This window comes from Acanthaster planci, linkage group LG10, assembly GCF_054643075.1.
Source record: "Acanthaster planci isolate LZ-2023a linkage group LG10, COTS_SCS, whole genome shotgun sequence".
Lineage (NCBI taxonomy): Eukaryota > Metazoa > Echinodermata > Asteroidea > Valvatida > Acanthasteridae > Acanthaster > Acanthaster planci.
This window is the reverse complement of record NC_141786.1, coordinates 405,445-431,918: the sequence shown is the minus strand read 5'-3', so window position 1 is coordinate 431,918 and position 26,474 is coordinate 405,445. Positions and strand designations below refer to the sequence as shown.

Sequence of the window (26,474 nt, the reverse complement as noted above, 5' to 3'; positions counted from 1 at the left end):
TGAACTTATAGCTGGGCTCTTGTCCTCCAATCCAGCCAAACGCTTGAAAAGGGGGACACAGTGCACTCAATGCTTTAAATGCCAAACTCAGTTACTTGTTTTAATAAATTAAAGACCGGCTATCTGCCGCAAAGCTTCCAAAAACACAACTGATCGTTCTCCACATACAAAATCTCACTGTTCAGAAAAGTATAGACCGAGCCAGTGACAAGAATCTGGTGCCATTACTACGGTGTCCCCACGCACGTAAACAAAGAGATGCACACTGAATGCTTCCTATCAGCCAATGGGAGTGCATTTATAACCAAAATCAAGCCCTTGTCAAGTTTAGGAGTGCGCGTCTGAGTGACGAGGACACTGCAGTAATGGCATCAGCGAATAGGTCTACAACAATGTAACAAATTAACCCAGCCCTGGAATCCAGCCAAGCACTTCCTGCGTACCCAATAAAAGAAGCCGATCGAAGCGATCTATTTGTGGCTACCTATTTCCAGATCGGAGCACGCGCCGGCCAAATTCCAAAACCAGGCCAGGTGCGCGCCACCGGAGCCACTCCAACGGCGGCGATGGCGCCGTTGACTTCGAACTAAGGAAAACAAACAGTCCACTACAATATACACGCGAAAACAATATGGCAAAGAAGGAAAGTCATTTGCCTCAAAGTTCGTTTGTTGGTGTGACCTTTATAGGTCAAAGGTCGCTACACCTTCTGAACTGGTTGTAACATCTAGGAGAACGGTTGTGGAAGTCACAAAGAGCGACACATTGCGAGACGAAACTCGGTAGCAAACTGCTGTGAAAACATGAACAAGATACATGAACAAACTCGTGTATGGAGCTAGTCTCCAATCCAGCTGCAAGGGGCTAACAAGAAGTGTTGGACGTCTAAGTATGACACCCCCCAAGAGTAATACAACTATGCACTCTGCTCTAAATGTAGCCGCCCGCGTCTATCCAAATATGTCCGCAATTTTGGGCTTTTTGTGAAAGAAATACCCCGAAGTGGAAACGATTAATCCCAAATTCGGAATTTATAGAAATGTTTTCTATGATCCCTCCTGATTATGGCATGTCTTATTGTAAAAGCCATAAAATATTAATGAGCTTTCACCCAGGAATCCAACACTGAGGTGGAATGCACCCATAGGGCCTACAAGATTTGATCATGATGAAAAATGAAAGTTAAACTTAACTCTGTCTCTAAGGGCGCCCCCTATTTCTACCAGTAATGAGCTGGCGATGGTGAGAACACAATGCGACGGCAGAACGTGACTACACGACGCGACGGCTGAACACGACGCAGGCAGGTTGATGGCACGATGCAACGGGTCGACGGCACGATGCGACAGTACGACGCAACGATATGACGCGATGGCAGGACAGCAGGACACGACGCGACGGCACGATGTAATGCATTACATGCAGCATAAAAGTAATGAGAAAGGAGGCGACGCCACAGCGCAACAGAACTGTCGTGGCGTCGCGTCGTCGCGTCATGGGGTCAGGGCGACGGGACGACGCAACGCACATTTGACGGCTATAAGACGTCATACGACGATGCAACCCGACGGCACGACACAAGGGAGCCGTTGTGCCGTACGTTGCGTCGTGTACGGTAGTTGAATCGCCTGGAGGGAGTTTTGAGAGAGAAAAATATATGTCGTAAGTCGTACACCGTAGAATTGTAGTCCCTTCAGGGCCACCATACTAACCAACTTGACTCCCATACTTTGTCCAAAGATCGATTTTACTTCAACATGAAGGGTTTGCCTACACGTACATGTACAACATAATATTACTGTCTGGGCTTCTTCATTGAAGACATGTTGTGCATAAGAAAGGCTAACGTCATTACATGTTTTCCTACCTCCATGGTCATTATTGTAAGACTTTACCTGTAGTATTCGTCGCATTATGAAGCGAACTTCTGCCATGTCTGTTTTTCTCATGCGTTCTCGGACATGGATCGGCGTCGCGCTTCTTTGGATTTACACTGGGCCTATCAGAGGTAAGAGCACTAGTACATGTAGGCCTACCCAGTACACCGTACTTGTACATTGTCATCTCTGTGCTGGTTGACGCATTCGTCCCGTAATATACCATGGAGGAAGGAACATACGGAGAACGCTTTACGTGCTTTACTTTTATTTTTAGGCCCTGTGCACAAACCTTAGATTTTTCTGAAAAGTCTTGTTTTCAAATTGAACTTTTACAAGACACTTCAACTTTTTTTAGCTATATTTTAACATGTTAAATGAAGATTCTTAAATGGAACTCTTTCCTTCGTGCCTAGTCTAGGGTTATTTATTAATATTAAGCTGTGTGAAACCAATGATTCCTCAAAAGTACTCTTAACATCTAGGCTAGGCCTACATGTATGTACATTTATTTTATAACTCAATAGTAACGGGCAGTTGAAATCCCCTCCCGGTCGAAAACCCCTGCATGTACCCTACACTATAGGGTACTTCTGTCTCCTCGTCCTCGCTATAGCCTATAGCAAGGCCGAGGAGACAGAAGAGATTGGGGTTTCAGTGGTGGGAAGAAAGCCAAGCACAGGAATATTGCAAGTGAAACCCAGAAAATCAGGGTGGAACTAAAAACACAATCCATGTGTGGACTGAGCCAGGAATCGAACGCGGCCACAGAGGTGAAAGTGTAGAAAGAACCACTACGCCAACCTGACCATGTACATGACCTAACCAATATACATGTACATGTATATTTCTCATGTTGTATTTGTCACTTAATTATAGCCTATAGCATCTGGGGTCTTGTACACAAGAAGCTCTGCTTTTTACAAGACACTTCCAATTGTGTTTGTCCCTTGTACATGTTCTTCTTTATTTGTGCTATTGAGTGGAAATACATGTAAAGTGACATTTATACATTTAGACAGGTAAACAGGAATCAAGATGTTGAGTCAAAAGAGAGGAAAAAATTGAAAAGTGAAAGACACAGAAAAAGATCAATCTGAAGATCAATAGAAATACCGGAAGCATGTACATGTACTTAGCAGATTTTAAGACTGTCAAGGTTTCTTTATATAACAGGTTCTGCCACGCAATAGATCTTAAAATGTCAAGGATTCATCGATGTGAAGCCTATGCAGAGCTACATATGTACATTTTACATTTATATTTGCACATCTGTGTCCCAGATACGAACATCACTCGTGAATCCCTCATTTCATCAGACATTTTGAATTAATTGACTACTGTTCACTTCAGGAAAGGCTACCCCCCATTCATTGTTATAAAATGCCTCATGTTTATAATTTCATCACACCTGTCATCTTCAAAACATGTACATCTGATGTCTTTTCAGGAGTCGATTCAGTCACAGTCTCCAGAGACCAGTGGGTTATTTTTGGAATGGATGCAGTGGTAACTTGTTCCCCACAAGTTAGTGGCTTTACTTCCATCCGATGGGAAAGAACTAACTCCGGTTTCACAGGCCCACCTACTGATCCTACACGCAGTATCCTGGAGTATTTCCCAAGCACAAACAGCATCACGTATGGTAGCGCTGTTGATCCTAACCATTATGATGCTCAGCAATCCAGTAATGGAGGTAACTTCTCGTTGGTTGTGAAGTCTGTTACTTTGGATGATGGTGCCAAATACTGGTGTCGATTCTATAAGTTTCCACCGTTCAACCCTGAGCCAATTGGCCACAGTATTGTGCATATAAGAGGTAAGTTTATCAGTAAGCCTAGAGCCACTTGACGAGTCAGAATCGCTCAATTTTGCACATAATTTGTGAGCAGTCATTGCATGATAATACCATTGGTTTGGAAAAGGTACCTGTTACTGTCCATGTAGAAGGCATGGGCAGTTATAAGGTAGGGGCAGCCCTAAATGTTGGTAATCATCAAAATATATGTAAAATACATGTAGGTTTGTGGTAGCACCATGGATATATCTTTTTGTTTTTGAGAATGTGCGGTTCTGAAAAGAACCAGTGGTACTCAACATTTTGGGTTTTGGACAGCGTGCGCTGTTGCTACAGTGTAGGAGACTACCGCGGGTCCAGTGATGATGCAGCTTATGGCATGTAGAGGGCAGTGAGGTGTGGAGAGGATGCTAACTCAGGTTCCAGTTGGTGGCTTGGGGGTGTTGAGGTGTGAGGAGGATGCTAACTCTGGATCTACCCGAGGTCACTGGGGTGCTGGCAGACCAGTGAGGTGTGCCAGTCACAGGGAGGAGAGTGTGAGGGAAGGTAGCCAGGGGTATAAAGGACCCATTAAACTGGGATGTGAGGATAGGACACCAGATGTCGCTGGTGACGGACAGAGCATACTGTCCGAAACGTTGAGTACCGGTTCTTTTGAGAACTCCACATACATGTACATGTACTTACAAAAGAGATAAATCCATAGTGCTACTGTATACCTACATGTACATGTGTCTAGTTTACTTGCTACCTCCACCATGAAAAGCTTCAAATCTCATCCATCAAAATATACCAACATCTTGTATACAGTTCAGGTAAACCTCTACAATGAAATGTCTGGGGAAGAAGCCGCGTACATTTGCACCCAACATGCTGTCTGACATCCCAAACAAGGCGAACTGTTAAAAATGTTGGTATTCCCTGAATTCAGAAGTGGTTCAAAATTTACGCTTTTTATTGAAACTACAATGTGCATGTACATGTACTGCAACAGAGGGCTTGTATATACTGGTACATACATGTACATCACTCATTGATGTACATACATGTATATGTACACATACAGTATTTACATGTATATGTTGTGTGTGCATACATGTATAAGGTTAGGTGTCTTGACCATTAATTGCATTTGAATTGAGAGAGAAAGCAAACCAATTTTTTTCCCCTTTAATTTGTGCTCCATTTCTCAATTAGTACCTCCTGGCATGATTGGAATCACCAACAACGGCACTTCCTACAACACTGGAGAGTCCATCCCATTGGTAGCTGGTGATGGTCATCAATTTACCTGCGCCACATCAGGAATCAACCCAGCAGCCACCTTCACATGGAATCTGGCCATAGGCAGCAGTACATCTCAGCCACAAGGAATTCAGATGGACAGTGTTAACAGCATGGATGCCAGGCTGGTGGATAGCTCCAATCTGATCACTGTAGACATTCCTGAGAGTCCAGCTACTGGTCAGCTGATGTGTGGAGCTACCAACAGACAAGATGGAATGACAGATACAGAGAGAGACATCACTGTCAGTCTTCAAATCAAAGGCATGTACATTTATCCCTAAAGAGTTCATTGCTGCGTGGGTTTTTCTTATACTACTTTGAGTCACTAACCAGTATTTAACATGTTTTTAAAGGAACCGATGTTTTGCGTGTACCATATTTATCATACATGTAGATGAATTGATGACAGAGAGGTACTGGTACAATACATGATATAGGGTTGCTTGATTTAAATAAATTAATGAAATCACAGCGTGAAGTTCTCAGTCTTTAAATCAAGGCAAGTGACTTAAAGTAAATGATAAATCTGTCCAAACTTACATGTACATATACATGTATAGCACACTGTAGATGGCTTCTTGTAGGTGTGCACCCATAACTCATATCTATACTGTTGGTAAGGAAGGGCTGAGATACATGTAGCTTAGTGTTTTTTCATGAAAAATGTGAAGAAGCTAGGAATTGAAAAATCAGTCGGCAAACACAAAATGACACATTGTTACCATCTTTAATTGTTTTTAATAATTTAATTGTTTATAATGTTAATTTAAATCAGTGATTAAAAGATCCTAAAAACATACTACATGTACATTGTTAATCAGTATTGAAATCAGTGCCATTTAAATCGGCAACTCTGACGTTTGCGCTTAAAAACTTTACATTACGGAACTTTTTTTGTTTATGATGAATTTTTCTTCTTTTTTGGGAAAAGTGCCCCCGAAGGCATCTTCTATGTCAATTTCTGGATTTAGTGGTACTGAACAAGGATCTGTGGACCAGGCTAAACAACACAAGATTCAGTGTCTGGTACAGGGTACCAGACCTGCAGCAACTATTGAGTGGTACCTGGACAGTGTAAAGCAAAGTGGTACTTCATCTGATTCACAACCACCTGGTCAGAATGAGTTAATTGATACAACAGGTACCTGGACATTTACTCCAATCCGAGCTGATCATAATAAGGAGGTCAGATGTGAGGCAAGCACCCCAGAGTCAGAGAGGCCACTAACATCTGTCCTGATGGTTCCATTAAAAGTAGAGGGTATGTGCTACTTAGTAAACAATAAGTGCTTTTTGAAATAATATTGTGCTAATTTCAAAATAGTTATATTTGTATTGGATTTTACTTTATAAACTGAATTTCCATCATCCGTCCTTACTATCATTTGTATAGTACATGGCGCATCATATAATGTATATTAGCGCTTGCTCTCCAAATGGCCGGCTTACTGGGACACAGATGCAGAAATGCTTTGGAGGATACGTGATAGAAAGCCTCATGTGTTTAATGGATAATGATTTTTCTGCTTCCTTTGATAATTCCGTGCACACAGGAGTACTTTTGTCTTATTCAAGGCATACAGTAAGGTTAATTTGGAGAGTGACATGTATTTTAATTCTGTTACAACCTCCCGAGTATCTTCGTCCTTGTCACTCTTTTCTTCGGGCCGGTGCCATCTGCTAGTTGTACCTCATACACATTGTCATTAGGTCTGGCTGTTATTTATTAAAGGTGAACCATTATATCCTCTTCCAGGTCCTCCTGATACACCTGTTATAACAGGAAATACGTCACCAATGACTGAGGGGGTCCAGATTGTCTTGACATGCACAGCAGATGAGGGATATCCTGATGACTGGAGTCTAGATTGGTCCAGTAATGGGATACCTATATCAAGCTCCACTATGCACTCACCAATATCAGAAAATCGCTACAGGTTCAGCAGTATGGTGAACTTTACACCGAGGAGACAGGATAACGGCAACAATATCACGTGTACAGCAAACAAAGCCTCCTGGACCACAGGGTCCGTGGGGTATCTGGGACCAATTGATGTGCAATGTAAGTTACATCATTGGGAAAGAATTTATAAACCAAAAATGAGGCAAAAACATTTCATAAATGCCAAAGCAAAGCACAAAATTGTCAGTGTGAAATGTGACGCCTTTTCACTGTTTGTAGTTTTGGATTAACTTTTTCATACATTTTCTTCCGATTCTCTCTGTTTTAGTCTGTGCTAGAAATATAAGTGTAAAATGCCCAGGTGATGTGAGGGCAGGTAATCTGGCATCCATGGAATGTCTGACATCTGAGAGTAGCAACCCAACTACTACATTAACTTGGTCTAATGGTAGTGTCAGTGTAACTGGCCCCTCTGATCAAGAAAACACCCTGGGTGAATATGCAGGACAAGCATCTAAAGTGACCTACACAACTGGTGTCCTAACCAAATACAACAACAAGAATGAATTCAAATGCTGTGCTGTGAACTCTGAGTTATCATGTGGGGGAGATTTGTGTCACATGTGCACCCTGAATGTGGAATGTAAGTCATTTTTTTCAACAACGTTGATGCAGACTTGCAGATTTTTATTAATTGAAATTCAATGTGTGCTACTATGACAAACTGTCTTGAAGCTGTAGCCCATTGCTGCATGAAAATCGCACAAAATCAGTGTGAAAATGAAGTCTGCAATAAACCACCATTCACGCGTTTAAGAAGCGCAAGGTCCATTTCGTCCTTTATTTGCAATATTCACCTAATAAAAGTACTCTGTCCTCATTAGCTAGTTCATAGATGGCTTCCAATAATCGCTAAGCATCATTTATTTCTACAGATGCTCCTGAATTCACCTCTTTGGCACATTCTCCAAACAACCCTGTTACTGAAGGCAATAATGTCATCCTGACTTGCACTGTAGATGCCAATCCTATGCCCGGTGATATCACATGGGAGAAACAAGGATCCAATCGGGCATTTAACTCAGAGTACAATGCTGGCACCAGTACACTGACTCTGAGTAGTATCACAAGGGAGCAAGCTGGGTACTACACCTGTAGAGCAAACAATGGAGTGCCCACAGACAACCCTGGCGATGATGTAGTATCATCTCAACTGACAGTTATTGTGCATTGTGAGTATAAACCATACATGTAACCCACATAATCAAATTTGGTCGTTGAACATGTTGAACATGTTGAACATGAGCTACATGTAATTACTAGTAAAGCCGGAGATTCACTATAGTGTGCAGGTTCCTGGTTTGGGAAAATCATGTCTTTCTGAACGAGGTTGGAGAAAAGGAGCAGTTGTAATTCCCAAATTTGTAAATCCATTTTATTTTTGCTGCATGAACTATAGTTAATTTTACTTTATGTTCTGCCCCAATGCAATTTATTTACTTGCCCTCTTGTGTTTTTAGAAATGAAATACACTGCAAATGAATTGATATACCAGATGGTAGTAACGTCTGCATTTTCGACACATTCACAATAATTTTGGTAATATTGTAAGTGATCCTTTAGTGTAAGAATTATTAATGAAAAAGGTACATGTCTTTTAATACAGCAGTCTTTTTCTATAGAAGGTGCATTGCTATAATGTGTTCAATGTGTTCAAGGCATCTCAGGGTAAGATATTTATGCTGCCTTGTGTTATGGAATTTTGCACTCTCTTAGATGAGGTTAACATCACTAATAAAGAAATGACTGAGCAAGGTGGTAAAGATGGAGGTAGCGCTTCCTTGATCTGCATGGCTGAAGGCAACCCTAGGCCAACTGTGCAGTGGTATGGTCTAGACAACACAGTGATAACTAGTGAGACAGACACAGCTAAGTTCATGTTGGTGAATGTCATCACTGGTGGAGACAGTGTGTATGGGTTCCAAGTGACTAGCACTCTGACAATCAACAATATTGATTCTGACATGGACTTTGGGACGTACACCTGTACCAGCACAAATGGGGTAGGAGAGGCAGACATGCTGAGGGTCAATCTCACTGAAACAAGTGAGTCAGATTCTATACAATACAATAGGAAGCCCTCCCCCATTTCTGTTAGGTTTCCCCTTTGAAAAAAAATGTTTTTCCTTCCCTCGATAGCTTAATCGGGATTTTTGAAAATTAAGGTCCAACAATTTTAATTCAGAAAGTGATATTTCTGAACGAATCTGAAATAAAAAATTAAAGATATTCTTGTACCAGAATTGTACAGAGAGTAAACTTTTATAAATCAAACTTTATTGTTTTCCTTTTGACTTAAAAGAGACAGGCATATCAGCTTTCATTAATGTTGCCAGGCAAACCTTTAAACATTGCTACTTTGAAGCAAAATGGTTGTACCTGTACATGTAAATTCAAAGTTGTGATCCTGTTTATATGTAGGACGGCCAGACAAGCCTATCAGAGTTATGATCATCGGACAGACAGCAGAATCTCTGACAGTGACATGGACAGCAGGGTATGATGGTGGTGAGGAACAATCATTCCGTGTTAGCTACCTGAAGACATTAGACTCCACAGAGACAGGTGTTGGTGAGAGTGTGACAGGTGGGAAGACTACATACACAGTGACAGGTCTGGAGGACTACACGGAGTATGAGATCAGGGTGTATGCCAGGAATGACATCGGTGAAAATACTGACTATGCCAAAGTAGTAGGACACACATTGCGTAAGTATATGATTTGAATTTCACTGCATTTTCATTGCAATAAAACATAAATGTATCAGATTTGGCATTACAAAGTCTGTCACCTTCATAAGCATTTTATTGGTACTCTGGTAATTTTTCATCATTACCAAAGATTTCATGTTTCTTGAAAATGTAAAAAGTAATGACAGAAGTCTAAACCAAGCCTCAACAGAAGCTTGAGAAATAGAAACAAGAGGAAAAACTAAAACAAATATTCCAGGGAGACGTCGTATGCATGATGAGCACGCCATACCCGGTACCCATGTTTGGTCTGGCTGGAATTCAGATATTTGGATCAAGGACAGACTTATCTGAGGCCAAACTTGTTTTCAGCAGGGCCAAAAGTTGCATTTTTAATAATTCCCATTTAATAAGGACTTTTGATATGATTCGGGAGGAAAGGAAATACAACATACCCAAGAACTGCCTTTCTGTGATTATTGAAAAATGTCATTTTCTGAGTTGGCAACCCCCACCACCCTCTGCCATCCGCGGCAGTCCTGCTGAAGTTTATACCATTGAAATCATGCTTGTTGGATTCAGAACAGTTGGGGTTAAACAAGGTGACAATATTTCCTTATCGGAGGAAATGGAAAACAATAATAATACTATTCTCAGTTTGATGGCCAAAATGAAACAAACTGATATCTGGAGAAAACTGGAGAAAAAAATCAAAGTTTTAAGAATTTCAATAAATGGGGTCTTCCTTTTTCTCGAATTTGTATTCGTCAGTTTCACCAGCTGTGCTTTGAGCTGCTACAGCGTGATCATAGCACATAGTAATTTGACCAACTGGAATGGCAATTAACAGTTAACATTTGAAAGCTTGAAATTTCCCTGCCTGTAATGGTTAAACTTGAAGAAAATGTGCAGGTACCGTACTTCGGTGATTAAAATGCATCGTTTCCACTACAGCCGAAGAAGGGAACAGGAAGCAGAATTTTTTTCCCTGTGACTGCCAAGGTCAAGAAATTCCCCTGACTGTGAAGGCCTGTCTTTTGTGGATAATTTTGCATTTTGTTGCTCACCGTGGGATACATTATTTCCTCATTCCTTCTGTGTGTTTGCACTTTTTCAAACTGCCATAGCAGTACCAAATTTTCAGACTTCAATCAAGATTTAAATTCATTATTTTTTTCAGATCAAAATGTGCATTGCTTACCTGAGTAATATGGCTGATTCACAAATAGGGACCCTTCAAGAATCTGCAACGCGTTGACCAATCACGGTGTGCGAAATCCGTCGACCTTTTTCCAAAGCCGCACGTAGTGTTTCTGAAACCCTTGAATTCTTGGCTGTAGGTTAAACATCCCTGAAGAAAATTCTGCATTATCATGCACTGGTACCGTACTGGATAACATGGTAATGGAACTTCAGACAAGTGCTTAATCAACATTACTTGGTTTACTGGTTCAAGTCCCATCCCAGTCATTTTATTTTTTGTTCAAACTGTCAAGCTTTCAGAATGTCCCTTGATTAAAGTTGATGTGAGGTTACCATCTACCCTGAGCTGAATTGCACCCTGTGCACCCTCGCTGGCGAAGGAAAGACAGATGGTATTAAGTTTTCCAGCTAGGTTCTTAATGTGTACATGCAAAAACCATTCAAGATTAAATCGATTGCGTGTATATGTACACAGTATGCTTCGCATCCTGTACAGTGAGTGCGTACCAAAGGACTGTCAATTTTATTTTAAAACAACCCCTAATTTGTTCCTGCTCGGAGTGGATAGAATCAGTGTGCCTGAAGTACGTTGTAAATGTTGGAATGCTACATGTACCAGTGCTGCATTAATTACCAGGCCTTAACATAAAGCTTCTTTAATTGCAACGTATCTGTACTACTAACAGCTTTCGGAAATTTTACCAGCCCACTGGACATTGTTTTTGCTTTACACGTACCATTGACTTTGAATTGCTTTTTGCACCCTTGTCTTGTAACCATTACTGTGGAGTCATGCTGTCAATTTTAAAACTTAAAGTAGAGGAGTCAAAATTGTTGCAATACTCACATACAGTCAAACCATGGCATTTGCGATCTTTCATTTTATTCATCTTTATGAAGAATACTTACATGTATCTGTATGACAGTTTCAAACATGAAGGCGTGTCTGTGCTAGCTCAATGGTCATTTTAAAGAATATATTTTTCACTATCCTGCAGCGGTTTGTACCAGAATTACCGGTACTAGCATTTTAGAACCTATACCTGTCTCTAGAGCGCTGAGGTTTAGGCCTGAATTGTACATGTACATATTCGCATACATGTACATATTTTGTTTGCACCATCTGTGTTAGGGAATTAAAATGTGAATGTATACATGTACAGATACACACATACCAGTACATAGCTTGTTTATGTGGATGCAAGCGTTTTCTTTCTATTGCATAAATTGAAAATATTGACCGGGGGCGGCAAACTAACAGCAAAACTGTTTTTAAAATTATGGACGATTCTATGCCAAAATATAGATAGGCCTACCGTAACTCACGTAATAGAATTGTATATTGTACATGTACTGCAAATACTGTTATGTGGTAAGATAGGGGAATGTCCTTTAAAAACATTTTATCTTTCAACAGCCACCGGTCGCATTACATGAAGAATGTAAATAACACTATAGAAAATGAAATCAATCTTATTTTCTGCGATTTGTCTTTGCAGCAAAGCCTCCAGGCCCAGATACAGGTAAACTCTCACTGGTTTTATTTTTCACACTTACTGTCCTATACATGTCACAAATACAGCGGTTAGTCCACCTGTTCATGATGACAGTGTGTAACTTACATGTATCTATATGTACCAGTACCGGTATCTATATGTACACTTACTACATGTAGATGAGAACAGCATGAAACAGCCACTCGTGGCCTGTGCCTTCCATATCTGGATGTGTTAGCTACACTCACGAGATGAGAAGCTAACGCTTCAAGCATGTATTTACAGCCTGATATTTATAGTTCTGATAATTAAAAATATTTCGTTTTAACTGTGGAATCCTGACGGATTCTGCAGTGTTCTCAAGAAAAGTCAGGATTAAATTCCATTCACGGCGTAACACGCAACAAGTCTAATTAAAGCAAAGAGAAGGTGTTCAGCTGGTTCAGTTCAGATAAGTTGCACTCTAATCTTTTCTTTGTGCGCACACGTATCTTCATTAGGATTCTAAAATTTGAGGTTGAAAGGTTTGAAGAGTTTAATTGGTTTTTGTTTGTGCACTCTCTTGACATTATTTAAATGCTAGTTACTGTTGAGTACGACAAAGATGATGGGACTGTGAAAGTCAATTGGCTGAAGGTGGTAGAGAATGGTTGCATTCAGTTGGAAGTCAAGTATGAAGGCAACGACTCCTGGCAGGAATGTGGAAAGTGTATTGATTCTGATCAGACAGTGACACTCTCTGAATGGTGTGCAGTATCACAGACGAGAAGACGACGAGCTGTAGGTGACATTGAAGACGTCCTCTCCAAACTCTGCATTGATGGTTTGTGTAGTGAGGCAGCGCCTGCTAAACAAGGTAGCAGTGAAATCAAGCTGGAAGAAAACAATTAGCTCTGAAACACCAGCACTGGTTGCTTTTGAAAGTTCGGGGAAAATACGTGGGCAGTGGCCAGCTCGTGAGAGGGCTTCTTAGGAAAACCAGGTTCACTCATAAAAATGTGGAACGTCACTCGTTCATCTTTAGTCTATTAGGGAAAACACATTAATGAAAAACAAGTGACATCGTCCCTGACATTTTGGACACAAACATGTTTGAATCTTTTGTAACTTAAAATTGACTGTTCACGTAAACCTCTTAAGTTACGATACATTCATTGTTTTTATGCTCAGAACTGTTCTCAGAATCACTTTCCAATAGATACATTATGATATGAGACCAGTAAAATGGGACAAATGTAAACATCATACATGCTTTACATAACGTAAATCAGAAACATCATTTGTCACACGTCTGATAGCTGAAAGCACCACTTCAGTACCCAAGCAGTCAACCAGTAATACGGGGATTATTGTTGGTGTCATAGTCGCGGTTGTCGTGTTGAGCATAGTCATTGTACTTGGAGTCTACACAAAGAGGAAGTTCAAGTTGAGGAGCCATAGAGAAGGTGAGACTGGAAACCACGAGGAAGCTATGTAAAGACACACTCTCTCTCTCTCTATATATATACATATATATATATAACAATCCAGACAAAATGAGTCTGCTTTCACAAACCTCTGGTGTGACCTCATTGTTGTGTAGAATACCTGCCAGGCTGAAACGAATCTTAAACTGATTTATCGAGTGTTACATCACCTCTTTTATCAGGTGTTTGCAATGAAGCATCTTCTAAGTCACACTTACCTATTATTTGATTTGATTTCAGAGGACAATGAAACCCAATGCACGGCAAAGTAAGTTGACCAGGTCTGTTTAACGAGTCTGTTGGTCGCTTATTTATTTCTCATTGAAAAAAATAGTTTTGATAGAATTCATAATCGTTGTTTTTTTAATCTTCCCAATCAAGGAAACTTTGTCAGGAGTCAACAATTCCACAAGTACCTAGATATAAAGATGCACAGTCACCATATCAGGAAATAACTGGTACGGTTTAACAGATTCAATGTGTATAGATGTATTAAGTTAAATTATGCCGTAGCATTATCGACCTCGGATACGGTAACAGGATCATCGACATTTTGCGAGATGATAGAAGTGAAGGGGTGGCGGTGACAAAGATGAACCCCTTCAAGCACTTCCTTAAACAAACTATCATATTGACAGTGATTTGGAGTGATTATGTTGTGTAAATTCCAGAATTAGACGTCATTGGACAACAAGATAATCAGAATCAAGGAGCAGCAACATACTCAAATGTCACCATGGTAAAAAAGCGATTCCCACGCAAACAGCTGAAGATTGTAAGAGAGCTGGGACATGGTGCCTTTGGTTTGGTTCTTCTTGCTGAAGCTACTGGGATAATGGAAAGTTCAAAGGTCACCTTGGTAGCAGTTAAGACTCTCAAAGGTTGGTATTGCAAGATTTCATTGCCATCCAAGTTGAGGTTATTTCTGATGCATAATAAATTAAATGCAAATGTTGGAATAAAAGCCAATGGCGTGGTTTCATTCTTCCCAGAAGGACATTACCGCCCAGCAGAATACGACTTTCTTTTCCCTTCTTTTTGAAAGCTTCAGGTTGTTTGTTCGTGTAAAATATTGCAGATAATAAATGTCACAATCAATATAACTTGTTCATTTTATGCCAACTGTTACAACAGATAGCGCCAGCAAGTGTGATAAAGAGGGGATACTGAAGGAGCTAGATTTGATGAAGAAGCTACCAGACCATTGTAATGTAGTCAGGCTCCTGGGATTTTGCATAAACGAAGGTAAACGCACAGCTGACTTAGGAATATGTAAAACTGTGAAAATCTAAAATAACACGGCTTTCCCATGAGCAGTTCGTTGACCTGTTTTGGAGACATTTTTCTCGTTTATTTTGTCATTGTATTGTTAATTAGTACTAATTTCTCAATCAAACTTCAAAAAAACGCTACAGACAAAACATCTCCCATTCAAACTTTCCTTTTTAACAATCAGACCCACCATACATCATCGTCGAGTATCTTTCCAGAGGCAATCTGAAAGATCTTCTTCAAGACAGTCGCAGTAAGGGTGGGCGTGTCTATGGCAACCTGCATGGCATCAGTAAGTCACTGACTTCGAAGGATCTGATGAAATTTGCCAGGGACGTTGCTGATGGAATGGCCTTCATCTCATCTCAAAAGGTGAATCAGTCTCACTCCGGCTTTCTTTCATATATCGGTTAAAATTCACTTAATTGACAAGTTTTACTTTTACTTTACTTGTACCCAGTGTATCCACAGGGACCTGGCTGCTCGTAATGTGCTCGTGGCTGAGGACATGTTATGTAAAGTGTCCGATTTTGGACTTGCTCGTGACGTCATGAACATCAGAGTATATGAACGAGGGTCGGAGGTCAGTAATTTAAAGCTAGTATGATAAACATCAGCTGTTACCCAGTTCAAGGGCTTTGTGCCAATTTGTGTATGCTTGTTTCAATTTTTGTAGGGTGCTCTGCCCATGCGTTGGATGGCTCTTGAGTCGTTGTTGGATGACGTATACACAACAGAGAGTGACGTATGGTCATTTGGTGTACTTCTGTGGGAGATTGTTACTCTTGGTAAGCAGTGAAATATCGAAATGCTCTTGGGTCTAAAAAGGTCATGTGCTAAACCTTGATTAACTGAATTAAGATAAATTCATGTTGTGCTTTAATGGAACATTTGTTATCTTTCTTGTAGGTGCTCGTCCATATCCAGCTATGACTGCTAAGGTAATGGTCGCTGAGCTTCAGTCAGGTTATCGAATGCCAAAACCACAACACTGTCAACACGATTTGTGAGTAAGCTTCTGACGTATTCCGATTGCAGGGTTATCGCTTTGAAAAAATATATGATAATGAGGATTTGGTAGGGGCCATGTTGATCAGGCTAATATTAAAATGCATAACACTCTTATTCCATTCATCCTTGTGTGGTAGTGGTTCTTCTCCTGTTATAATGGGAAATCAATCATTTTTTACGAATGCATTGCGTTAGATATGAGATGATGTTGAGATGTTGGGATGAGGATCCAGAGAACCGACCTACATTCAAGATGATCAGTGAGCAGCTGGAGGGACTTCTCAACAAAGGAAAGGTATAAAAGTAATGATTTATATTGTCACAAAGAGGGTAAAACAATAGCAAATCCAATATTTAGAGGCGCATTGTTTAAGTTTAAGTTATCGTAATATAGTTCATTTGACTTTACGCATAAAGTTGCGGAAAGGCGGACCTATTGTGCTATTTTCGTTATTGCTTTACCCTAAAATGCATTATTGTATCTGCAGTTCGCTATCTGAATAAATGGGCATATATAAATTCTGTGCATATACGAAATAACCTAAAAGCCTTGATATTTTCCGCCCAAAACTCAAACTCCAGATTTTCCATTTTACTTTTAATGGGCTACACTTGTAGAGATGAAAGGTGACCATTGAGTTGTATTATATATTTTTTGTCGTTTTTTTCACTGGCAGGAATATATATCCGTCAAGAACTTTCAAGAGTCGATTTATGAAGTCGTTCAACCAGAAGATAAAGGGGAGAAAGTTTAAGCATTAGGACAGCTTATAAGAATGAGTGACCTACGGGAATAGAGTTCTTGAACTGGTTTTAAAAATTATGGGATAAAATGGGTCTTTGTACATACCTTTGTCCTTGTTTTGTTGTATGACCGCAGTTTAGCTTTCGTTTTAGGAACAATTTGTACAACCAGTAAAGTCAATTCATTCTAGCAGAGAAACAAGAAAGTCGTAATTTCAGCAACAGAATGAACGCGTTCAGGACAATTTAAGGACAATTCTACTGTAATGCTTTGATTGCTGTAGAGCCTATGTTACAGTCTGGGAGCTGGGTGAGGTTTATTTAACATGAAAGGTACAAAAGCTTTGAGGTGCTGGGGGTGTAGTACTAGCCAACCCTTACACAGAACGGCCATTCTTACATTCTGCATGTGGTGGGTGTGGCGGGGGGCCACTCGAAACCCCACCCAAATTGGATTTATTTAACATGAAAGCCTACAAATTTCATTTTTGTGCCAAGTTATTACGGCCACCACACTTAATCCAAATCTTCAACGTAAGAATGTAAATTCTGCTGGAAAGATCACTTAAGAATGACGCTTATTAGCGCTAATTAAGGTTTTAATTAACATGAAAGGTACAAGTATGGAACCAAATCAGGAATGTAGAGAGTGGTTGCCTGATGGAGAACCACTAACGTAAGAATGAAAATTTTGGTGGAAAGGTCACATAAGAATAGGTCAAAGGTCACTAATTTAGCCAGAGACTAATTAAAATTGCCATATCTCTTGACCTACATTATATGAACAGTTTAAATTGGTCTCAAAATGAAGAGGGAGTTAAGATGGGATGTAAAAAGTTTCAAGAAAATTACTTTTAGCTGGGCCAATTTTGAAAAAAAACACCTAAAAGTTGTACCTGATTTACCCCCCGGACTAATTACCGTTTAAATTAACATAAAGGTTACAAGTACGAAACCACTGAGGATTTGCAGAGAGTGGCCACCTGATCCAGAATCACCAACTTAAGAACGGAAATTGTGGTGGAAAGGTCACTTAAGAAAAGGTCAAAGATGATACACACCCAATAATACACCCAATTTACATAAAAATAACATGGAGTATACAAGATTAAAATCACTTAAGGAACTACTGCGAATTGTCACCCAATTAGGAATAACCATATGATTTTTAACAATCAGCAGCTTTTAAAACAAGTGTTACAATTGCTTGTAGACTCTGTTCAGACAACATGTTTAGGGCTGTCAGTTTGAAAGCTTGTATCCATACCAAAACCTTGTACTTGGCAATAGGTGTACCACAATAAATTTGCTCAAGTGTTACATGTACCTCCTGTGTAACCCAAAAGAGATGATCAGAAATGTTTAGCACTAAACAGGTAAAAGGACATAGGCCTATTGCATCTGCTGTTAATGTCGAATAGAATTAGTCATCATCCGATTCTTCATCCTCATCTGATGAAGATAGATCCTCTTCATCTGAAGAGGACAGCTTAAAATCTTCATCAGTTTCCTCATTGGTAGCTTTATAGTGTGGTATCAATGCCTCTGGCAGCTGGGGACCACTGAACCAAGAAATTCGTCTCATCTTGGAGCTCCAAACAATCGTCTTCAGTAGGATGTTGCTGGATGACAGTCAAATCCGCATTTGCCCACTTCTTGCAGCAAAAGACGCCATCGGATATGTTGGGAAATCTCCGCCTTACGGGGTGGAATCAATGTTGCATCGATGCCCTTTAATTTCTTCAGTGGATTTTTGCTTGCTGACTTTGGCCCAAAGATTTTCTCAAACATTTGATGCCGATATGCGTCTAAGGAGAGTGCTGCCCGTCTCACCTTTGCGCCATACATCCATGCTATGGAGGATATTACAGCTTGTATAGTCTTCTCGCTCAGGTTTCCTTCTGCCATTTCTGCAAATGCTGTTTGTGTGTCAATGTCCTTTTCCAGCTGCTTGAATGGACGCACTTTTCCCTATCTGACAAAGGCAGAAGTGTATTCTGATCCCGTAAACGAGTGGAAAGCCATCTGGGCATCGGGAAGCTTCTTTCCAATTGTCTTCCCAATGTCAGTTATGTTGATGTACCTCCTGTCGTTTCGTGCTGCTGTACCAATATCCATCCATATGTTTGCTCGAGTATTCCAGGAGTGATGGACCAATATGACAGCAATATCTGTGTTGGACGCTCTCACAACCACATTCTGGACAATACCATCGTCCAAAGCTTTTACATAAGCACAGATTAGGGTGTCCGCTTCTTCATGGTTTGTGGTCAAGTCTTCAACGACTTCCCTAACTACGGTGTCTCCTTGGACATAGAAGTGAAAGCAGGCCCCTAGGTGAGACAGGCACACATGCTTGCGGTTGATCACTCTCGCATAGTGTGGTGCCATCCATTCTTCAGCTAGGAACTTTGGTAGCTTCTCCTGGATTGTAGGCAGTCACTAGTGTTCCTCGGACGCTTTTGCTCGGCTCCGGATATAACATACTCCCGCTTCTCCTTATCCTCCAGACCTCTTCTAGCTCATTCACCCTCCTTGATAGACGGAATAGGGTACACGTCAAAAACAATGTCTACTCTGTTCCCTGACATGGTGGTCACTTGCTCAAGAATACCAGCTCCTGAGCCACCCTACGTTCCTGGAAGATGAGGCGGGAGGGTCCGCATGAAGAAATTGCCATTAATGACGGTTGCATCCACTGTGGTTGGAGCTGATTGATCCACTCTGTCTCCCAAGAGATGGAGAACGGCGTTCCTTTCTGTTTCTACCATCAAACCATCTGTGTTGCACATTGAGAGAGGACATGTTTCGAGTCCAGATCTTTCTTACAGGCTAGTACAAGCAGCCGTCCCATCAGATCACGTGTGCACACCAGAGACGTTATCCGTTTGTCTTTGCTCTGTTTACCGGACTTGCAATTCTGCTTGAACGCCAGCAGTTTCTCCGTCTTTATAGGCCTTTCAAAGTTGTTTTGGTCTTCGAAGCACGACTAAGTAAATTTTTCATGGCGCTCTTTCCCCTCCTCTCTCAATTCAAGTAGACATGCCTTGATAGGTTCACTGGTGACTTTCCCTGTTCTGATATTAAACTAACTTGGGGACACTTCAGCTGACCTCTGAAAGGGATCACAGCATCCCTTTATCTGTTCCATGACCTTCTGCAAGTCGGAGGCATCCCTTTTCATTCGTGATCTGTGCAATTCTGCAGTTTTGTCTTCACGATTCGACATACCGGCTAACTCCTGGGCATTGGCAGTAACGGAAGCATGAGCAGACTTGGCTATCATCCATCGAAGGCGTGCGCTGAAGTTGTTGGTGGCAGATGACAGACCTGTGCGTCTAAAAGCTGCGTCAGCATTCACGGTTTGTTCCAACGTTAGATCCACTGGAGGTCTGCTGAAGGACTTGCTTGATCTCTTAAGTGAAGTGAAGGCACCATTCTGTAGGAGAATGCGAAGGCCAGGGTGCGTATTGTCGATGTTTACCAGGTCCAACTGAAATTTTGACAACCAACGGAAATAGTTGATATGGTTCGTTGCAAAGAATAGTTCGATAACTGGAGTGAGAGCATAGGTAAACAGGTCAATGTCATTTGTTCTGATGGCACGTTATAGATTGTTGAAGTTATGAATGTAGTCTACATAAGTAATCCAGAACTGTACTGTCGCCCCGTGTGTCTACTCTTTGTACTTTGTAAGACAAGAGGTAAATATCTCAGAAGACACAACTGCTTGCCATTTCTCTTCATCTGGAGTTGTTTCATTGTCTGGAGCTCTCTCAAATGAATGTAACAAATCTGCAACTTTTTCATTCCCATCAAGTGTCTCAAGAAATGCCTGGAAATGGAGAATCTCAAATGCCAGTGCAAGGATGGGATGGATTCGCTTACACCTGTTGAAATGTTTGCATGTCAGCAATCCATTCAGTGAATCAGGTGCCAAGACATCACAATCGGTCAGAATTCTGGGGCCTCCAGACTCATCAATCACCTTTTCTATGGCTTTGAAAAAGCCCTTTCAACATGAAAGGGGCTCAACATGACGAACAAATCATCATGCTTTGGAGACTCTGTTACCTGGATCTGCATGGCCGGGTTGGCTTCATTTAGGTCGTATGTTACCACTCTATACTGCTGTCCACACTAGTGGGCACATTTTTGTGTTATGACTAGGGTTTCCTGTATCACATCCAGGTTTGTGATTGGTTGGTTCGGGTTTTCCATGTACATAACAACTTGTTCAGTCGAATTGTCAGGTTCAATCAAGGAATTAAATCCGACCCCCAGTGGTATGTTGGACAAGCCCAACGCCTGGCACATCATCCATGCCAAATCCTTCTTCTTGGCTTGAGATCTCCCATCAGGACAGCTGCCCTCTAATGTCTTTATGACATATTTGAATGTGGTCATACGTGGCTTCTTTCTGTAGGGTTCTAGGGGCTGCTCGTGAACCTCAAGCTTCCGTTTCCGTGACCTTTTATCCAATGTGCGCAGCTGTAGAACAGCCTCCCCGATTTGTCTCCGGTCTGGCTTGGACCAACCTTGTTTTGGTATAGAATACCCATTGTGCCATGAAGCGTATCCGCTCCGATGTCTTTGTCATTTCATCGAAATTATCAAAGGCCAAACCCATGACCATCTTTTCAGTGGTTCCTTCTGGACAAGCCTGTTGCTTATTTTTTATTGCCTCGTCCAATGATGTTTCAAGCTCCTCTATTGTGCTATAATCTACGATGTGCCCAAACCTGTTCAACATCTGCACGATCTTTTTGCTTCCAGTCATCGATTTGATGGCTATACCCAGAATAATCTGTTTTCCTGGTTTTACTCGACCATTTTGGACTATGTAGAGGGCATCTTGACTAAGGTTTTAAGTTAAGGTTGAGTTATTTCACCGCGTTAAGAAAACAGATGTGTCAGTAGTCTTTGTTCATATTCACAAATAAGCCTGTATTGTGCAGAGCAGTCATCTATTTTTACTATAGGAAAGAGAGTCTAAAACAGTTTCTAAGGGGTAAAGGCTTCAGAGTAACGTAGATTTATTGGAAATACGCCTAAACTGCGTTCAAAGCTAGTACTTTAAAAATGTAAAGTTAAATTACGCAGAAAAGGCATTTGGATAAGGAACCATTCCGAATAGTATTCAGATATAATTTAATTTATGGTACCGGGGTATCTAATATTATTCGACATTTGCCTTTATTCAACTATATTTTACCTATCAATTATGTAGTATCGAACCCAGAAATGCAGTCTTGTATATCAAAAACTAAGGGGGTGGACCTGACAGTTAAGTACCGTGATCAGTGCAGTGTTCGAAACATTGTAAAAATTTGCGTGTTCACCCTAGCACAAAAGCCTGTTGCTGTTCCGTTTTGTATTAGTATGTATCATTATTTCCGTTACAGGCACTTTCTAAACTCATCCACGTCAGTTGATTTGGCATTAAGATTAATTAGAATATTTAAGGTAGACGTTAAACACACAGTGAATACTGGAACCGGGGTCCTTTGCCAACGGGCTTAGGGTATACTGATGATCCACAGGCATCTCGTGAGTTACACCCACCTCAACACATTTGAGAAAGGTTACTCTATGCAGGCTTCCTGTATGTATACAATCAAGGTGTAACTCTTTCAAATAATTTAATGTCAAAACTTAAGTATCGTTTAAGTGGTGTTTCATTTAGCCAGAAAGTCACCGAACTAGATCTATGCGTGTTTTAGTAAGCCGTGCTATATTGTGTTTTATGCAAAACAATCAGCTTTGTCCAACTCATCGACGGGATTTACTGCAAAACTATTGGATGTATACGATATTTCACATGAACGTGAAGTTAACGCTTTAAGTTTTTTTTTTTTTTACATCTGATTACGTTTAGAATCGGCGGCCTAAGAAAGGAAACCGTTTACACTATGCTGGTAACAAATTTGTTTCAAAATGCACTTTGATTTTAACAAGTTAGGCAGATTATGTTAAAGTTTATTTGAAGTGTTTTAATAGAGTTCGTTACCGCTTTCTAATGATAAATCTTAAATTCTATTCTCGAGAATCTGTTGTTTTGCCAACACTTGTTCGTAAAAGATAACTCATGACGTAGGAAAAAGGAAGGTACAGGTGGTAATATAATTCTTAACCAAAAGTGTACAACTATATAACGTTAAGTGTTTGTAACCAAAAATCAACTCATTCTCCCCCACTTTGTGAACCTATTACTATCAGGAGTAAACGATCTGCCGAAAAGTTTAAACACCGAATCGTGCTAGAAAAGATTTTGGGCCTTTGTTCGTCGCCCAAAAGCATTTCTCTTTGAGGATTTTACATATACATGTATAGGAAAGTCCATTCAAGCTCGAGAGTTTTTCGCAAAATGACTTCTAACTGAAAACAACCCAAGAACCGTTTGTTAATAATCGAAGTGTTACCTTTGTGCCATGCAAGAATTCAACAAAGTCACTTCGAGATGGCTAAAAACGAATTTCGTTAATGACCTTTCTTATCCGGCATTATCGCACCTAAATCTCCTTTTTCATGCACGTAAAAACGAGATTGTACAATGTTGCAAATAGTTATCTAGTCTTCCATTCCTTCGACATGCTCTATATTACATTGAATTGACCTAACGCAGTTCTGAGCAAAGATTAAATAAAACTTTGAAATATTTCGTGGAATGCGATTATTGCTTTTTCAAATTGAAAACACTTTGTAAAATGCTTTAACATTTTTGATATGTTTTACTTGTATTCTAGCTCCTACCGACAGACTACCATCAAATACTAGTGTTTCGGACCAAAAACACCTAATCGTACTGGTAGGCATGTACATGTATTATAGATTTTCGAAAGTGAGAGGTCAGTTTTGGCAGAAGACCCCTCTTTCAGGTCAGGTTATTTTCCATCTTCTTTAAAGTTATATGCAACCAATATTTTACAACAGCCTTTGTCTGAGGTTCATTTGTAATAAGTAAACAAACGGGCCAAGCAATTACGAATTTCGCACACTATTTTCCTCATGAAGGAGTCCATAAGGGTTCCATGGAAACTTTCACGCTCTATTTTTGTAAAGGAAATACAGGGAACTATGGACGTTGAAAGCATTTTGGGTTATTTACTATAGTAATCACAGCATTTGCAGTGTGCACGCGTCACCAGCACATGGAAAGGTTGACCCTAGTTATTGATTTCTGTTCAATGGGTGCTCGATAAAAATTGCGTTACGATTTGCCATTCTAGGCGCCCTGTGTCAGAGCTGGCTGGCAAACGAATTTCAAACCTTGAAGACTCTCTACAAACCTCAGACACGACATATCTCGATACAATGCTACACTTTTATAACTCCACACAACACTATGTATCCCCTACGCTCAAATTGACACGTTATCTTGTAAACGGTCGACGAGCAGTTTTAAAGAGAGCATAGATACAACGTACATTGCAAAACTGTGCTAAATAATGGTGGATAAGTCATTCAATACTTGTAGCCACAGTTATTTGTGCGTTTTTTGCAATAACGCGAACAAACTGAAGGCAAAAATAATTATCCAAAGAGTGGTGGCTCAGTTTCTTAAAAGAATAAGTCTTTATGTAGATTCTATGTGCGTCGTCAGAAATCTTCTTTGGTGATATCGAGTAATTGGTTTGCATGCAGTTAAATCGTGAATAAATCACATCACCTGTCTTATACGATGTAGTAAATTTAGACCACAATATTAAAAGCGGTGGTTGTTATAACCAAACCGTCTGTTTACCATATCGATAGTAAAATACAGATTTGATTGCAGTATTTTTAATGTTCCGGGTATTACACAGGTTCGGTGTTACGCACAACTCCATGTCATTCTTTATTTTCAGTTGCAATTTTACAACAGTTCAAACACCTTTGCTGGTTAAACAACATTCTATTTTCAATCATAAACCGGTGTTGTAGTCCAGTTCTCTTCGAGTACCAAGGTTTTGGGGCAAACATTTTGCTTGTCGGGGGGGGGGGAGCTGACGAACACGAACCTTTGACGGTACATACATCAAGTAACACGATGGCTTTAAAACAACAGTTCAATAAAGGCCAAGTTTTTATAACCTATGTCCTCGAAAAGTACTCGTTTAGGTTCCAATCTCTTTAAAGGGTAGCTGCAATCAATTTTTGAGATTGCAAACCTATACATTGCACCTTCTTGTCTCAGTTAACCTTATTTTCAACTAGGCTTAGGCCTATTGCTTTATTATTTAAAAAGAAATTAACACTTTTTGATTTTTTTTCTACATTCATGAGCAAGACTGTGATGTCATCTCAAAAAGAAGCTTCAATGTTACACTGATTTGTACACAAAGAAGTAGATTGTAGATTTTCCTGAACTCCGCTTTCTCTGATTTGCTGCTTTATTGTTGTTTATGTGGCTAGCAACACAGCCTGCAGTTGTCCTGAAAAGCAGGGGTATTTTTAATTTTTTAAACGCATACTCTTTTCAGTGTATTTAACCATGTAGGAGTCTACAAGACAGTCTTCATACATTGAAGAGTACAAAGATGCAGAAATATAGTAAAATAATAATAATTCATTGCAGCTACACTTGAAAGCTTACATTTTCATAAGTCGGAGTGATTGAAATCTTGAATAAATCTTGTCATATTGCCGTTCCAACCATCAAGTGTCTACTCCAGCTCTCTTCTGTCTTGACCGGTTCAATATAATTGGCAAAGAACCACATTATTCAAAAATTATTCTACTACAACACTAAAAAATTCTCAGTTGATCATTATAGTATCTACAGTTTCTGATAAAAGGTACGATACGAGTTGTAGAATGTTAGTACTCGTGCCCCCATTAACAATGAACTTTTATTTTCCCAAATTCTATTCCTCAAACTGAAGTAGTCCCTTCAAAACAAAGGGTATTCAAATGTTTAGCTTTTACTATTCAGTCATCTTCACTCTCCAGTAATTTTTAATTGTTGCTGATAGTCAACATTGTACTGCATGCATGTTTTCAAGGTCGTTGTTGAGTTGTAATGTTTATAAAAGCCAATTTTAGACAAATATACCCAATAAATCAATACAATGACAATTACAATTTTAAAAATCCAAAATATATACAAGTGTGCCAAATTTATGAACTTCACCGACAAGACAAACAGGTGGTGGATAGAAAAAGCGACAACTAATTAAGTGTACACGCCAAACAATGTGAACGCCAAAATCTCTGCTTAATACACTTATAGTTTTGCCTAAATGTAACTGCATAATTACTGATCCAACTTTTACAACATTTCTGTACACAACTTTTATCGTTTCACAAAATGCTGAAACAAACACAGGAAAATTCTATGCTCTCTACTGAGTATTACTATGAATAAACAATTAACTATCCATGTTGTACTACTGTGTTCTATAATTTGCACAAGAGCAGGTTGTATACAGCAATCTGGGGAAAAGAATCACTATTCTACTACCATTGCATTGGCGTTTCTGGTAAACATTTGAAACAAAAATTAAAAAAAGTCGAGTATGCACAAAGACAAATGACCTTGAAACTTTTCTTTGTACGTCCCGATTGATTGTTGCTTAAAAAGTTTGAAAAAGTAGACTAATTGAATTAGGCATTTGATTCTTGCTAAAGAACAAATTTATGCAAGTGCCTTCAAGTCTAAAGCATTGTCATTCAGCAAAGAAGTAT

General features: G+C 39.9%; 2 protein-coding genes across 3 annotated transcripts in view; one reads left to right on the top strand and one right to left on the bottom strand.

The window, feature by feature from the left end:
• LOC110990617 (uncharacterized) overlaps positions 1-26,474 on the bottom strand; it is a 271,293-nt gene that overhangs the window by 205,761 nt on the left and 39,058 nt on the right. The window lies entirely within an intron of this gene.
• On the top strand, positions 1,716-25,449 carry LOC110990615 (uncharacterized). The gene is made up of 22 exons (XM_022255692.2): positions 1,716-2,008; positions 3,328-3,696; positions 4,873-5,223; positions 5,894-6,223; positions 6,719-7,024; positions 7,194-7,508; positions 7,801-8,097; positions 8,642-8,971; positions 9,347-9,634; positions 12,319-12,342; positions 12,899-13,171; positions 13,614-13,760; positions 14,022-14,049; positions 14,163-14,239; positions 14,453-14,662; positions 14,916-15,026; positions 15,238-15,425; positions 15,514-15,636; positions 15,730-15,841; positions 15,963-16,059; positions 16,260-16,359; positions 16,742-25,449. The coding sequence occupies exons 1-22, from the start codon at positions 1,915-1,917 to the stop codon at positions 16,817-16,819; spliced, it is 4,248 nt and encodes a 1,415-aa protein (XP_022111384.2). The 5' UTR covers positions 1,716-1,914; the 3' UTR covers positions 16,820-25,449.

Coding starts and splice junctions, on each gene's coding strand:
- LOC110990615 (XM_022255692.2), top strand. CDS start 1,915: ATGAAGCGAACTTCTGCCATGTCTGTTTTTCTCATGCGTTCTCGGACA. Junction 8,972..9,346: donor GGTCAATCTCACTGAAACAA/GTGAGTCAGATT, acceptor GTTTATATGTAG/GACGGCCAGACAAGCCTATC. Junction 15,027..15,237: donor GGGATTTTGCATAAACGAAG/GTAAACGCACAG, acceptor TTTAACAATCAG/ACCCACCATACATCATCGTC.